We start from the raw sequence: 17,382 nt of genomic DNA, 5'->3' as shown, positions 1-17,382 counted from the left end.
GGCCTACATTAAGGTCCAAAGGGTCCAAAATTAAACTAAGTTTGATTTTAACAAAAAATAAATTCTTGGGCCTCTTTGATATGCTGAATCTAAACATGTACTTAGATTTTTGATTATGGGCCCAGTTTTCAAGTTTGTCCAAATCAGGATCTAAAATTATTATATTAAGTATTGTGCAATAGCAAGTCTTTTCAATTGCACAGTATTGTGCAATGGCAAGAAATATCTAATTTCACAATATTGTGAAATAGCAATTTTTTTTTTATTAGAGTTATCTTTCTTTGTCCAAAATAGTAAGCAAGAAATATCTTATTGCAAGATTTTTTTTAATTGGAGTTATCTTTCTTTGTCCAGAATCAACTTAAATCTTTGTTATATACAATATACAATGTATATTCACTTTTTACTACCAACTGATAAATTTAAATAATCTTTACCATTCAGTGATAACAAGCAGTTTTTTTACATCTTAATATTTTATGATGTATTTAAATGAGTAGTTCTTGTTGCAAACTCCATTAGAATATTTTAATTGAGACTAGTTTTGGAATAAGGGAAAGGGGGATGTGATTAAAAAAATGGGTTCAATTTTTCTCATTTGAAATTTCATAAATAAAAAGAAAATTTCTTCAAACATTTTTTTGAGAGGATTAATATTGAACAGCATAGTGAATTGCTCTAAGAGAAAACAAAAAAATTTAAGTTCATTAGAACACATTCATTCTGTGTCAGAAACCTATGCTGTGTCAACTATTTAATCACAATCCAAATTTAGAGCTGAATCCAGCTTGAATGTTGTGTCCATACTTGCCCCAACCGTTCAGGGTTCAACCTCTGCGGTCGTATAAAGCTACGCCCTGCGAAGCATCTGGTTAAGTCATTGGTTTGACCTACCGGGGTTCGAACCCACGACCTACCGCACTAGAACCCTAGAATCAACGGAACACGCTAGCATACAACCAGACAATGCTGATCATAATCAGAAAAAGAAACACGAAAAAAATATTTTCAAACAATACCAAAAATATATTTCATACTTTTATTAAAGATAAAAAAATAATCATGAATTGCCTTATACATCAAAGACTTACATAGAAAAGGCGCTTTACGGTTTTGTTTAATTTAATTATTAAAATAATAATTTTTGGTCAACATGCATGACATGGTCAATGAATTATTTTATTGATTAGCATTTGATGTTCAGTGAGTTGATATTGTAAACATTGGTATACCTACATGTATAGCGTTATCGATTCAAACATAAACCAAGGAAAATAAGCCAGCATACTAATAGGGGGTGTTTTTACTTATGAGTTACCTTTTTCATCTTTTTCTTTTCTTTTAAGAACCCTTCTTCTACCAGTTTTGTAACGACATTCAGATTTGTTTCAATTTTTTTATTTTGATTTCTATTCGGAACACTTGTTTTATTTACCATCACCGCTATGGTAAAAGCTGTAATCGCTGCTACAGATTGGACACACTGTATGTAGTGTGCCGGTAGATAATTTGAAACTCGAAACTCGCATATTGGTAATGTAAAATACATAATTAAAAAAAAAGACATTCGAAAGTTTGGTCGTCGTTTCAAAAGTGAGGCATTTGCCTCATTTGCCTCCATTACGCTACGACCCTGAAAAACGAAACTACCTATTATTCTGTTTATCGGTAATTATGACGTCACACAATGTATTGCCTAATATTTTCAGTGATACAGCCAGTACGCTGATACTCCAAAATATTAGGCAGTAAGATCAAAGCGATCTATCTACCGATAACCCTATTCTCTGGGATGTGTTTTGGTTGAATTTAGTCTCTGATCATGCATGCCAAAAGTTATTTTGGCCTGTAACTAGCTTCCAATAACTGCGAGTATCCCAAATCGTACATTTGTGTTATTAACTTTACCTGTTGATACTATATTTTATAATGCATTTTGGATTTTGTGGAAAATGAGGGGAAGTTCAGTGGTTTACTTATTTATGTATCTTGTCTCACTCTTTTTTTATTTTCCACGTTTGATAAGTTTTTGGTGTAACAATGAGATTTCACTTCTGTTCTTTTACTGTATGAACAACACTATTATTTATTTTGTAATATATATTTCAGAATTCCATTGTATACCTCACTACATAAAATTATTCTTATTTACCAGTGAACTTTATTTTCTTTGTCATTATTTTTTCCAAGTTTATGGTTGTCTTTCTGATACGGTTTGACATCTTGCCTCCTTGCTTTATTAATTTTTTATCTATATTGTATCATAGATTAAATTTACTCGTTCAGTGTATGTTCACTTGTTTTTAGATATAGGAAGATGTATTTTTGTTTATATGTCTATTGAATTTGTTCAGCAAATTTCAATTAATATTTTATAATGTTATACTGTGTCTTTCTATGTCGTCACAGTGATGTAACACTATATTGTGTCTGGTGTCTCAGGTTGAGTGAGGATTGGTACCTATTAAAAAAAACACGCTACATTTGTTTGAACCTGTCTGTCATAAATCGGGAACCAGATGTGCATTGGTTGTCGTTTGCTGATGTGGTTCATATATGTTTCTCGTTTTTAAATTACATATTAGACCGTTGATTTTCCTATTTATATATAATTGTATGGTTTTACACTAGTGTTGTTTTTTTTGGGGGGGGGGGGGTAGTGTAACGTATCACAAGATGCTTAATCAGATTGTTAAAACTTCGTATGTTCTTGTATGTCTTATATTATATATTCTTAAAAAACAACTTGTGACCCGGGATATTCTACTGAGCCTACTGATTCAGTCGACCCGATGAATCTGGGATGCGAACTTCACATTGAAGATGCACAATTGTCAACATGGTCAACATTTAAGGACAACTAATACTTTGTACGTGTGCATTTTTTTAAATTTAGTAATTGCTTTGGTTTGTTCATTTACGTCATTAATTTATTATTTTTATTTTTTGCTTTATTGAAATCCGTTCCATCTTTTGCCTCAACGTTTTAGCAACACCCTGTGTACTAAATTTTTATAAATACTTCAGCCAGGTATGTTTAATAATTATAACATAAAAAGGATATCGTTTCACATATATTTGTTGCTTATTGCAGATACAATGGGCAAGATTCTACAATTCCCGTTTTACGACCCAGCTGCATGATTTAAGTCAATACGTGTGTTTCGACTCAGTCTCGGTCATGCATGCAGCACAGTGTTCTAAAAAATACTCGTCTTTATAATTAAAATGATATACTATATGACCTCATTTATTTCCAGTAGGATACATTCTTAATCAATTAGATCTTAGTTTGGACCACGAATGAATATTTAACATGTTTAACAAAAGCTAGTCTTTTTAATGTTTATGTTTTGTTTAGTATAGATCTGAGTTAAGGATACATGCAAGGTATGGTAGCCAAAACGTGTCATTTTTGTCTATAACACAAACTTATCGTAATCTCAGTTTTCATACAAGATGTGGTCTGTTCTACTGTCCGAAAGTTTTTATAATGTTACTGAATTACACAAAATCATTAAGAAAACGAAATTTGAAACCGTAAATAAATCTAGGCAAACTATAGTCACAGTATATAACCCGACAAATGACATATTCTTTAATATTTCATATAATTTTGTAATATTACCATGAAAACTATTTGTTCGTTCTTTCTAATAGACTGTGTAACTGAGGAACTCTCAACGTACAAAAGCATACAAACAGGTAATGATCGAACACCATAAAACCCATTAATACAAACAATAAAAACAACACACAATTAAAATGACTTAAACATGTTAAACTAGATATAAATAATTTTAACAAAAATATGTTTACGAAAGAATGATCAAGAATTGCATGAATGGGGAAGTAAATTAACAATCAGTGTTATAAGCTAAATTTATAGAGTATGAACATATTTTTATATTCAAATAATGGACTTTTAGAATCAGCGGATGATTAAAATATCGTCTTATTCATGTTATTGAAGTGTATGTTTGCAGATCGGAACTGAAACTAACGGGAGTACACCTCTACTCTTCGGTTTGAGGATAGGTAAAAAATTGTCTTAAAAAGTGTACATATGTAGGTGGCTTCACCTTGCGAATCGGAGTTCCGCCGCATGTCGGGAGTTTAACCCTTACTATTTTTCTGGCAGTGGTTGGCATCGGCACGGCACGTGTCGATCGTTTTTTACACGCACTCTTTAATAAATCGAACAAATATTCTGTATCATCTTATCCGAAAGGAACAAGCCTTAGAACAGGCATTCCAGTGTAAATAATATCACTAAATACATTTTGCGATTGGATTTTATATTATGAAAGAACTTCTATTTCATAACAACCAAATAAATCTTCCCATGAGCGGAGAATTTACCTCTCAATCTCCGTGTTGACAGACTCGTGATAACTGTAGAGTCACAAGACTTATCTTATTACAGCGGATTTCATTGAGTGTGTAGACAAAGTTAATATCTTTGGTTAGCTTGCGTGTTAGCTGAACCGTGAAGTCATTGTTAGGTTAGGTAAACTACCCTTCTTTAACGAATAGACTAATCCAACAGAAAACCAATCTATCTGTCTGTCGGACTATGCTACTTCGAATGGAGGGTAGTATATCTGACCAAATAATGACTTCATGGTTCAGCTAACAAGCAAGCCAACCAAAGATATAACCTTTCGCTACACACTCAATGTAATCTGCTGCAATCCCCATCAAGAATTAAAGAAAGGAGGAACGGGTACCTATATTATTATATTGCCTTCTTGTATACCAAATGATTGATTCTTATACTCTCTACTAAATTACAAATTATGTTTTCTGTTTTAAGAAAAGTATTTTACCTTAAATGATTTACATGGATATAAGTGGTGTGTAATGTACTTTTTCTTTAAAATATATTTTTTTGCAGCTCCAAACTAAGTAATACAGCTATGGGTGTAGTAGCCATTCTAGAGAAGGTTGTATTGGTGGGATTAATATCTCTATTTATGATGGCATCGCTTTGTAAACTATTTCCATCGAAGTTTCCAGAAGAAGTAGGAGCTGACATGGTAAGATTAAATATCAAGAAAATTGGATATTTTTAAAAACAAAAAATATTGGTTTAGGAATGTTTAAGTTTAGCTGTCAAATCTCGAACAAGTCAAAATAATGTGAAGTGGGCCCCACGGAAGAACATGTGCATATATATGTATAAGACTTCCACTTTTGTATAAATTTAAAGAATATTTGCCTAACACATAAGACAACAAGGCCTTTTTTATAATGCATTTATTCTACCATATATAGACTATTGTAGTTTAGTTTGGGATAAGCTATTGCAAAAGCATTCAGATAGCTTCATAAAAGAGTAAAGCAAGCATTTTATTTGAATGTTTAAAGTTTTTGATCCATCAAACTGTCATACTTCGAACAAGTCAGTAAGTAAGTAATGAGTCAACCTAACTTATGTGTAAGCTTTAATTCTTTCCTGATGACGAGAACATAAACTATAACGATGATGGTGACAACGATCGGCGACGATGATGACGATGATGGTGACAACGATCGGCAACGATGATGACGATGCTGATGACAACGATCGGTGACAATGATGACGATGATGATGACAACGATCGGCGACGATGATGATGTTGACTGACGATGCCAAATTGCAATGACGAAGGTTATGATGACGATGACGACTATGTTGACGATGATGACGACTATGTTGACGATGATAAATTTATTTTTTATGTAACATTTTATATTTTATTTCATTTTAGAATCGGAAGTTCCAACAGTATTGTTATGTTTGTGTTACCATTTTGTTTGGATATCAGCCAAATCCAATGACATACAAAATGGTGACAGGAATAATAGAATTAGCTGGAGCCCTTGCCCTAATCCTGAAGGATACTAGAAAGATCGGATGTGTTTTGCTTATCATTACAATGGCGGGAGCAGTTCAAACACTCATTTGTTTAAAAGAATACAAAGAAAGTATTTTCCCAAGTAGTGTGTTTTTCGCACTGTGCTTTCTGTATCATGTTTCTGGACGGAAAGTGTCGCTGGAAAAGTCCAAAACAGAATAGCAGTGTAGGCTGGATAATATTGAAGAGTTTGTACGAATACAAAATATATTGTAATTGTATCTTGGCATGACTTGTTAAAGTTGTATGTTGTCTACATCGTAGAACACATGTTTTCGTGCATGGGCACGTGTTCTATGAACAGTACGGCAAGAGTAAGGACATGGACACAATCCCCTTGAGAAAGATCATTGATTGGATTTTGTTAGGGTCACATCTGATTCAATCGTATAACAGTGTATACATTTTGATATTGAGCTTGTTTTATTTAGCCTGAATGATCATGAGTTAGTTTTAACAAAAGAAGAAGGTTTTTTTAATTGCCATTTAAATTTTCCGATTTTTCTTTTCCAGAAGCTCCATTTTGCTCTTTTCATGTTTCCTTTATTTTATCCCAACACCCAACATATATATTTTTTTCAATAACAGTCAAAATATATGCAAGCAATCCTTTCACTAATAAATTCAGAACATTCAAAAATATTAATGAAATATTTGACTCTGACCCTTAAGCTAACAAAATCAAATTTAACATTTTTAACCGATGTTTTTTTTTTTTATATATCATATAGATACTTATAATATATGCTCTTTTGATTTTGCATAACCTCGTGCATTGATAATTGATGAAAAAATGCGTTGCTCAGAGTAACCTGTTGAGTACGGAATCATAGACTTTTGAAATATTCTCTTTGTGAAAAAAGGTTGTGTTTATACGATTTTATTTTTTTTATATATTTTTACCTTTTGTTTTGCTTATTTTTATAATTTCATCTGAGATAAATAATAAATATTTGCAAAAGTGATGCCTGGTTAATATGTAAATATTATATTACCTGATTCAAAATATTGTGTTATGACTTCCTGTCAAAAATTGTCAGGATCGTAATGGTTCTACAATACTTCCAGGCCAAACTGTTTCGTGCTTTTTACAAAAATGTTTCATCTTATCGGAAGAAGTCGTCAGTATATATTCAAATCTTAATTTCAGGAATATTCATGTAGTAGTTATTATCTAGTGATATCAACAACAAACATGCAAGACGGTGCTTTTTCGTAGATAAAGGTGTCAATACAGCAATACAGATCACTGGCGGATCTAGAAATTTTCATAAGTGGGGGCCCACTGACTGCCTAAGAGGGGGACCGCTCCAGTCACGCTTCAGTGATTCCCTATATAAGCAACCAAATTATTTTCCAAAAACAGGGGGGCCCAGGATCCCTGCCCCCCTTAAATCCGCCTCTTAAATAAATGAGACAAATAACCTTAACACAAGCTAATCAAACCAAAAATCATGAGATTATAATAAAAACAACACTCTTCTTGAATTAACGGCAAGTTCCTTTAAGAAATGATAATTTAGGGCCGCGGTAGCCGAGTGGTCTAAAAGCTTAAGCTGCTGTATGACTGACTAGTCCGCCAAACACAAAGATGTGAGTTGAAATCCTGCAGGTGCGCTCGACTGTCACTCAATCTTTATTTATGTATCCCTTTCTATATTAGATCAATTGGATAACAGTGATGTTTGCTGCATGTAACTACATAAATACAAAATGAAAACAAATAGAACAACGGTATATCTTAATGCGATCCGTAAACGGGCGCGTATAAAAATTTAGGAAAATTGCTTCCGGATGGTAACTGTCTAGCGTTCTGCGGTTTATGTACCCTTCTTTAGCCATTTTTGTACGAATTTTTCAAACCTCAATTGTATCAAAACTACAGCTATAATAATTAATAGAGATGGGCCATTTTGTACATATTCCAAGGGGAAACTTGATGCATAGCATTATTTTTTACTGTTTCATTGCATTTGATAGAAAAAGAGGACTTTGTGGCAAATAAATCAAGATTTTTATAGAAAATCCACAGCCTTTATCCTTGTACTCTCATATTTGGCAATTTGATGACTAGTAGACATAGGATTATTGCATGCAGTGCTAGCATTGATTTCCTCAAAACAACTTTATAAATCATAGTTATTGGTTAAAACAAATTAAATATGGCCAAAATCAAGTACACCTTTTAGGGTGCGCTCGACTTTAGTGACTCAGCACGAGGTGTTTTTGGAATTTACAGGTTGCTTAGAACTTTTTGTAAAAAATGAACACTAGCACATCATAGAAAATCAAGTGGGTAACTTATGTTTTAAATTTTATAACAAAAATCTCTGTATAAAAGACTGGATTTTCTATAAAAATCTTGATTTATTTGCCACAAATTCCTCTGTTTCTATCAAATGAAATCATGTTTCCCGTTGGAATATGTACTAAATGGCCTATCTCTATTATTCATTATATCTGTAGTTTTGATACAATTGAGGTTTGAAAAATTCGTACAAAAATGGCTACAGAAGGGTACATAAACCTTAATACAGATCAAAGATGTCGAGAATTTGGACCTCGAGAAGGAGCTATTTTTCTTTGGGTCAATAGGTTACAGACCAAGGTCACTTTTTTTTTTAATAAACATTGAACGTCAAAAATTTTCCTATGTGACGTGACATATTCTGACGTCAGGCAGACACGCGAAGCATGCAATGAATGTGTTTTATTATGACAGATTGAAGCTTTTGTGCCTTTTTGTGCCTTTTTGTTTGTTTTGAGATTGTAACACAGTGATGAATGCTGTACTCATGCAAATTTTGACTATTTTACCTATTATGTCTGTTTTGTTCATGCATCGTTGTAAATATAGCGAAATTTGATGCGACTTTCATACAAGTGAGAGGTTAAGTGCTATAAAACCAGATTCAATCCACCATTCAAGTTTTACATTTGAAAATGCCTTTACCAAGTCAGGAATGTGATAGTTGTTATCCGTTCGTTTGATGTGTTTTGTCATTTGATTTTGCCATTTGAATAGGGACTTTCCGATTGAATTTTCCTCGGACTTCAGTATTTTTTTGATTTTACTTTTATTAAAATTGATAAAAAAAATAATTAAAAAATGGAAATGGTATCCAGATGGTAACTTGAATTTATCTTGGTCGGTTGGAATCATGACAATTAACTTTTATATAAAACAAACAAAACAAACAAATAATGTATTAGAGTCTCACCTCTTTAAAACATTTGATATACAACACAATATAATATTAACAAATTATAAAAGAGCCACTCTAAAAAGAGTTATGAGAGACTGTAAAAACACAGATTAAAATACATTTATATTACATCTATTACATATATCAATATATCTTAGAATAAAACACCATACTATTAAAAACACTTATACAAAAGAAAACAAACAACATTATAAAGTTTAACACTTATTACGAGTATAAAATACACTTTCTCTTAAAAAGTACTTCATGGCAGATTTTGGCTGTAAAATAACAAACTCTATCATCATGAAACATAAATGAAAACTTTTCTTCATTACTTAAATTACTAAAACTACTTTCTATATTACATACACTGTTAAAAAGTATCGTTCGCAAATCTGCATATTCTGGACATTCTAATAAAACATGTTTTTCATCTTCAGTTATTTATATTCAAATCATTTTTTCTACGATTAAAACAGACCCTATACCTTTTTGCTAGTTTCAATTTTAATCGGAGCAACACCTGCTCTAAATTTAGCATATGCACTTCTATATTTACCGGGCACAGTAATACTTAAATATCTTTCTGTACAATAATTTGAGTTAAATAACCTGTAAGTACGCAATTTACTGCTTTCATTAGCTAGTAAATTTAAATGCCAATTATTTTGGTACATAATAAATAGATTGTTTTCAATATCTTTAATAACAGACTTGCTCAAAATACATCCAATATTACAATACTGATTTAGATCAAGTTCTTTAAACTTTGTATTCACTCTACAGGTCCAATTTTTTACTTTATTAAAACTGATATTATTACTCCAAAGACAAATTTTCTTATTAAGACTTCTATTAGACATCTTATTAAATCGTGACCATGTCCTAAATATGGAAGACCATTGTTTAACAATACATGGTTTCCATCCTATATCTCCATAAAGTGCTAAGTTAGGGGTATATCTAACCACTCCCATAAAAAATCTCATAGCCCTATGTTTAACAGCGTTTATACATGAAAATTCTTTAGTACCCCAAAAAGAGGCACCATAGTCAATCACTGACCATACAATTGAATTGAACAATTTTGTAAATACATCATATTGAAAACCACCACGAGCTTTACATTTTGCTATTAGTAACCCTAATGCCCTACTGGCAGATTTGGCAACTGTTTTTTGCCATTTCCTCTTAACTCAAATGGTCGGTTAATAATAAACCTAAATATGTATAATTTGATACTTTATCAACACATTTTCCGCTAAAAATTCACAGAAAATGCTGCCGTATTTATTAACAGAGGATTGACAATGTAATAGAATTTGATGCGACTGTCATACAAGTGAGAGGTTTAGCTAGCTATAAAACCAGGTTCAATCCACCATTTTCTACATTAGAAAATGCCTGTACCAAGTCAGAAATATGACAGTTGTTATCCATTCGTTTGATGTGTTTGGACTTTTGATTTTGCCTTTTGATTTTGGACTTGTCTTTTTGAATTTCCTCGGAGTTCAGTATTTTTGTGTTTTTACTTTTTACTTGCCATTTATTCTTATACCCCTTCCAAATTGATTTCTCAATGTTTAATGCCTCAAATTGCAAGAAGGGGTGAAATTACACTGTAAAAAATTTTGATTTTTAAAGAAAAGAAGTGATTTGGTCCATGCAGCTGAAAAAGGTTGAAAATTAGCACTTCGGAAGCTGTCAAAAGATTTCAAGACGCCCTAAACATAAAATTGTCCATATTTGGAGTTATAGCCGATGAAGTTTTCTATAATTTTTTTATAATTTGTCCCAAAAGTAGTACAACACACTGTAAAAGTTTCTTTAAAAAAGCACAGTTGTGATTTTTTTATTTTCATTTATGTTCTATAGGAAATGACAATTGTGAAACAATTCAAACGAGACTAACTGCCTCATTTATGTACAAACAAGTATAAAAAAAAAAAGCTCGAAAACAAACTGAGGTAACACATAAACAAACGACAACCACTGAAAGACAGACTAGATACATGAATTTTGAATAAAATGTTCAAATTAATCCATTGATATTGATCGAATTTCAACAAAATTTCTGACAAAAAAGGCTACTGTCCTGGCAGGTTAATTTGGGTTAAGGAAAATGAAAGTATATTTTTTTTTTATTTTCTTCAACCTTGAATTTTAAACTTGCTAATGTACGGAGCCCTCTGTTGGTCTCACACAGATTAATTATAAAGTGTCTTTTAAAGTCCTACGCTGAAGATGTAAAGTCCAGCGCTGAAGATGTAAAGTCCATCGCTGGAAATGTAAAGTCTAGCGCTGGGGATGTAAAGTCTAGCGCTGGAGATGTGTAAAATCCAGCGCTGGAGATATGCAAAGTCTAGCGCTGGAGATGTAAAGTCCAGCGCTGGAGATGTAAAGTCTAGCGCTAAAGATGTAAAGTCAAGCGCTGGAGATATAAAGTCTAGCGCTTGAGATGTAAAGTCAAGCGCTAGAAATGTAAAATCGTGTTGTATAGCGTGTTGCAAATAAGGATGCAAGAATGGGATTTGACTTTACATCTCCAGCGCTGGTCTTTACATTCCCAGCGCTGGACTATACATCTCCAGCGCTGGACTTTACAACTCCAGCGCTAGACTTTGCATATCTCCAGCGCTGGATTTTACACATCTCCAGCGCTAGACTTTACATCCCCAGTGCTAGACTTTGCATCTTCAGTGCTTGACTTTACATCTCCAGCGCTAGATAGATATAGGAAGATGTGGTGTGAGTGCCAATGAGACAACTCTCCATCCAAATAACAATTTGAAAAGTAAACCATTATAGGTTAAAGTACAGCCTTCAACACGGAGCCTTGGCTCACACCGAACAACAAGATATAAAGGGCCCCACAATTACTAGTGTAAAACCATTCAAACGGGAAAACCAACGGTCTAATCTATATAAACAAAACGAGAAACGAGAAACACGTATATATTACATAAACAAACGACAACTACTGTACATCAGATTCCTGACTTAGGACAGGTGCAAACATTTGCAGCGGGATTAAACGTTTTAATGGATCCAAACCTTCTCCCTTTTTCTGAAACAATAGCATAACATCACTTTACATCTCCAGCGCTAGACTTTACATCTCCAGCGCTGGATTTTACACATCTCCAGCGCTAGACTTTACATCCCCAGCACTAGTCTTTACATCTTCAGTGCTTGACTTTACATCTCCAGTGCTAGACTTTACATCTCCAGCGCTGGACTTTACATTTCCAGCGCTAGACTTTACATCTTCAGCACTGGACTTTACATCTTCAGCGCTTGACTTTACATCTCCAGCCCTAGACTTTACATCTCCAGCGCTAGACTTTATATCTCCAGCGCTTGACTTTACATCTTCAGCGCTGGACTTTGCATATCTCCAGCGCTAGATTTTACACATCCCCAGCGCTAGAATTTACATCCCCAGCGCTAGACTTTACATCTTCTCCGCTTGACTTTACATCTCCAGCGCTAGACTTTAGATCTCTAGCGCTGGACTTTACATCGTCAGCGCTGGACTTTACATCTCCAGCGCTAGACTTTTGATCTCTAGCGCTGGACTTTACATCTTCAGCGCTGGACTCTACATCTCCAGTAAAATAAATATTCCCTTAACTTTATAATCGACTGGAATATTATGCTAGATAGTTCATGGCCGGTTTGGAGAAATTATTTAACCAATTATAACTAATTTTTTCTCGGAAATTTCAGCCCTTTTCTTATTGAGATTTAACTGTCCTGTCAGCTTTACCGACGAAAACGTATCAAAAATAGTTGCGAGTCCTGATTATGTAGGACTCAAATCTGTGGCGGGTTCCAAATCTGTGACAGATACCAGATCTATGGCAAATATGACGTTACAAACGTCAAATCAATGGTAGATTTTTGTTTTCTTCTAATCTATGGCAGATTTATGAATTACATAATTTATCTGAAGTCCTGTGTTTAAAAATTAACTCTAGAAAAATTTGCAGATAATTTAAAGAAAGATGTGATCTTTTTATTTATATATCTATAGGACGGATAATAATTATTTGATATACCTTCCGAATCCCGCGATGAAGATATTTAAGGCAGTGACAGCTGTTTTAGTAGTGGATATAGGAATGATGTTATAGTAAATGTTTCAGTGTCTACGGCTAGCAAAGTATTAATTTAAAGTGAGAAAATGAAATTACAGGATACCACCAAGTCGAATCAAATCGTCACCAGTTAAAAAAGATTGATTAACGCTAAAATAAATATTATGTGAAAAATCAAACTTTTTTATTTTTTTTTTATATAAAAACCGCTTTCATGTTTGTTAATGGACTTTTTTGTAGTTGTTTTAATAAATGGATTAAACTGGTACAATGCACAGAGTAAGAAATGCTTATTTTTTTCCAGGAAAGATCGTTGTAATATGTTAATTTTTCTATTGTGTATATTGTATTGTATTGTTTGTATATGCCTTCAACCCCCAGTGGTATAAATGTGCATTTCATTAATAAATAAATAGATAAATAAATTGTAATCCTAATTTCGGTATAATGGTATATCACGTTTACACTTTTTTTATGTTTGACATCACCATGCGGTTGACCATTATGGAATTTTTATTTCACAAATGATTTAGACATGCTCCTGTTGTCGTACATGTCAACTTATTTATTAAGACAAGTTAGTGATCGTATATGTACTGCCTTGATCTATGATTTTGCACAAAATCCAGGGTCGTAGCGTAATGGAGGCAAATGAGGCAAATGCCTCACTTTTGAAACGACGACCAAACTTTCGAATGTCTTTTTTTTTAATTATGTATTTTACATTACCAATATGCGAGTTTCGAGTTTCAAATTATCTACCGGCACACTACATACAGTGTGTCCAATCTGTAGCAGCGATTACAGCTTTTACCATAGCGGTGATGGTAAATAAAACAAGTGTTCCGAATAGAAATCAAAATAAAAAAATTGAAACAAATCTGAATGTCGTTACAAAACTGGTAGAAGAAGGGTTCTTAAAAGAAAAGAAAAAGATGAAAAAGGTAACTCATAAGTAAAAACACCCCCTATTAGTATGCTGGCTTATTTTCCTTGGTTTATGTTTGAATCGATAACGCTATACATGTAGGTATACCAATGTTTACAATATCAACTCACTGAACATCAAATGCTAATCAATAAAATAATTCATTGACCATGTCATGCATGTTGACCAAAAATTATTATTTTAATAATTAAATTAAACAAAACCGTAAAGCGCCTTTTCTATGTAAGTCTTTGATGTATAAGGCAATTCATGATTATTTTTTTATCTTTAATAAAAGTATGAAATATATTTTTGGTATTGTTTGAAAATATTTTTTTCGTGTTTCTTTTTCTGATTATGATCAGCATTGTCTGGTTGTATGCTAGCGTGTTCCGTTGATTCTAGGGTTCTAGTGCGGTAGGTCGTGGGTTCGAACCCCGGTAGGTCAAACCAATGACTTAACCAGATGCTTCGCAGGGCGTAGCTTTATACGACCGCAGAGGTTGAACCCTGAACGGTTGGGGCAAGTATGGACACAACATTCAAGCTGGATTCAGCTCTAAATTTGGATTGTGATTAAATAGTTGACACAGCATAGGTTTCTGACACAGAATGAATGTGTTCTAATGAACTTAATTTTTTTTGTTTTCTCTTAGAGCAATTCACTATGCTGTTCAATATTAATCCTCTCAAAAAAATGTTTGAAGAAATTTTCTTTTTATTTATGAAATTTCAAATGAGAAAAATTGAACCCATTTTTTTAATCACATCCCCCTTTCCCTTATTCCAAAACTAGTCTCAATTAAAATATTCTAATGGAGTTTGCAACAAGAACTACTCATTTAAATACATCATAAAATATTAAGATGTAAAAAAACTGCTTGTTATCACTGAATGGTAAAGATTATTTAAATTTATCAGTTGGTAGTAAAAAGTGAATATACATTGTATATTGTATATAACAAAGATTTAAGTTGATTCTGGACAAAGAAAGATAACTCCAATTAAAAAAAATCTTGCAATAAGATATTTCTTGCTTACTATTTTGGACAAAGAAAGATAACTCTAATAAAAAAAAAATTGCTATTTCACAATATTGTGAAATTAGATATTTCTTGCCATTGCACAATACTGTGCAATTGAAAAGACTTGCTATTGCACAATACTTAATATAATAATTTTAGATCCTGATTTGGACAAACTTGAAAACTGGGCCCATAATCAAAAATCTAAGTACATGTTTAGATTCAGCATATCAAAGAGGCCCAAGAATTTATTTTTTGTTAAAATCAAACTTAGTTTAATTTTGGACCCTTTGGACCTTAATGTAGGCCAATTTGAAAACGGGACCAAAAATGAAGAATCTACATACACAGTTAGATTTGGCATATCAAAGAACCCCATTTATTCAATTTTTGATGAAATCAAAAAAGTTTAATTTTGGACCCAGATTTGGACCAACTTGAAAACTGGGCCAATAATCAAGAATCTTAGATTAAAGTACATTTTTAGATTCAACATATCAAAGAACCCAACCGATTCATTTTTTGTCAAAATCAAACTAAGTTTAATTTTGGACCCTTTGGACCTTAATGTAGACCAATTTGAAAACATGACCAAAAGTTAAGAATCTACATACACAGTGAGATTCGGCATATCAAAGAACCCCAATTATTCAATTTTGTTGAAATCAAACAAAGTTTAATTTTGGACCCTTTGGGCCCCTTTTTCCTAAATTGTTGGGACCAAAACTCCCAAAATCAATACCAACCTTCCTTTTATGGTCATTAACCTTGTGTTTAAATTTCATAGATTTCTATTAACTTATACTAACGTTATGGTGCGAAAACCAAGAAAAATGCTTATTTGGGTCCCTTTTTGGCCCCTAATTCCTAAACTGTTGGGACCGAAACTCCCAAAATCAATCCCAACCTTTCTTTTGTGGTCATAAACCTTGTGTCAAAATTTCATAGATTTCTATTAACTTATACTAAAGTTATAGTGCGAAAACCAAGAAAATGCTTATTTGGGCCCTTTTTGGCCCCTAATTCCTAAAATGTTGGGACCAAAACTCCCAAAATCAATACCAACCTTCCTTTTATGGTCATAAACCTTGTGTTAAAATTTTTATTCACTTTTACTAAAGTTAGAGTGCGAAAACTAAAAGTATTCGGACGACGACGACGACGACGACGACAACGACGACGACGACGACGACGCAGACGACGACGCCAACGTGATAGCAATACACGACGAAAATTTTTCAAAATTTGCGGTCGTATAAAAATTGGTAGAATAATGTGTCCAGGTAGGTTGACAGCGGAATGTTTACAGACAACTTGTGATCACTTGTGTGTGACATTAGAATGCTTATAACATTTTCTCGTCTTCTAGAAGCTTATAACTTGCTACTGGAAATAAATATAAATACATGAATATGCATAAGAACGTGACCAACAGAGATTAATTTTAATATTTACTTATAGGGTAGCTAATAAAAATAAGGCATTTTTGTTATTTTTGCTTTTGTTTTTTAATTATAAATAGTAATGCTGAAATAAGCTAGCTTCTCCCGTTTCAGCCACAAAACCCCCCTAAAAAAAGGCTTAAAAATTTTTCGCCTCGCTCCGCTCGGCGAATTGCCTCACTTTAAAAGAACATGCGCTACGGCCTTGAAATCTGCCATAGACGTGGAAACAACAAAACTCCGCCATACATTGGGAAATTACAAAACTTGCCATAGATTAGGACAATAAAAGATCTGCCATAGATTTGGGATGGCTTTACCGTCACATAAATTTACCTTAGATAAGAATCTGCCATAGATTTGGAACCCACCAACGATTTGTGTCCTTACTACATATACAAGATATAGCTAATGATTCAACAAAATGGATGTGAACTTTAAAAAATATGTCTAAAATTTCGAAAAGCATGCAGCAAATATTTCTGAAACTTTTAGTGTATTTTTTTTTTATGAAAATCAGAAAAAAATTTGGATAAAAAATACTTTCAATAATCAGAAAAAAAGAGATATTTTCTTTTATATATATATATAGCTTATTTTGGCGAGTGGGAAATCCGTTCAAGTTTTATTTCATCAAGGATTTGTATAGACTTGATTTGATCAAAAATAATTTTTTTCATCTCTTTTGTTTGATTTTCATAAAATATAGTTGATAATATCTCTAAGGTTTAGATTCTACAAACATCAAAAAAATCTACAGAATAACAAAAAAGGTCTT

General features: G+C 32.8%; 1 protein-coding gene across 1 annotated transcript; it reads left to right on the top strand.

Moving 5' to 3' along the window:
• The first annotated feature begins 2,970 nt into the window (after positions 1-2,970).
• Positions 2,971-6,121, top strand: LOC134681856 (transmembrane protein 35B-like). Its single transcript, XM_063541500.1, has 3 exons — positions 2,971-3,031; positions 4,898-5,039; positions 5,754-6,121. Exons 2-3 carry the CDS (start codon positions 4,920-4,922, stop codon positions 6,060-6,062), a joined length of 429 nt encoding a protein of 142 aa, XP_063397570.1. The 5' UTR covers positions 2,971-3,031; positions 4,898-4,919; the 3' UTR covers positions 6,063-6,121.
• The last annotated feature ends 11,261 nt before the right edge of the window (positions 6,122-17,382 follow it).

This window comes from Mytilus trossulus, chromosome 8 (genome assembly GCF_036588685.1).
Source record: "Mytilus trossulus isolate FHL-02 chromosome 8, PNRI_Mtr1.1.1.hap1, whole genome shotgun sequence".
Taxonomy (NCBI): domain Eukaryota; kingdom Metazoa; phylum Mollusca; class Bivalvia; order Mytilida; family Mytilidae; genus Mytilus; species Mytilus trossulus.
This window is presented reverse-complemented; position numbering and strand designations above follow the sequence as displayed.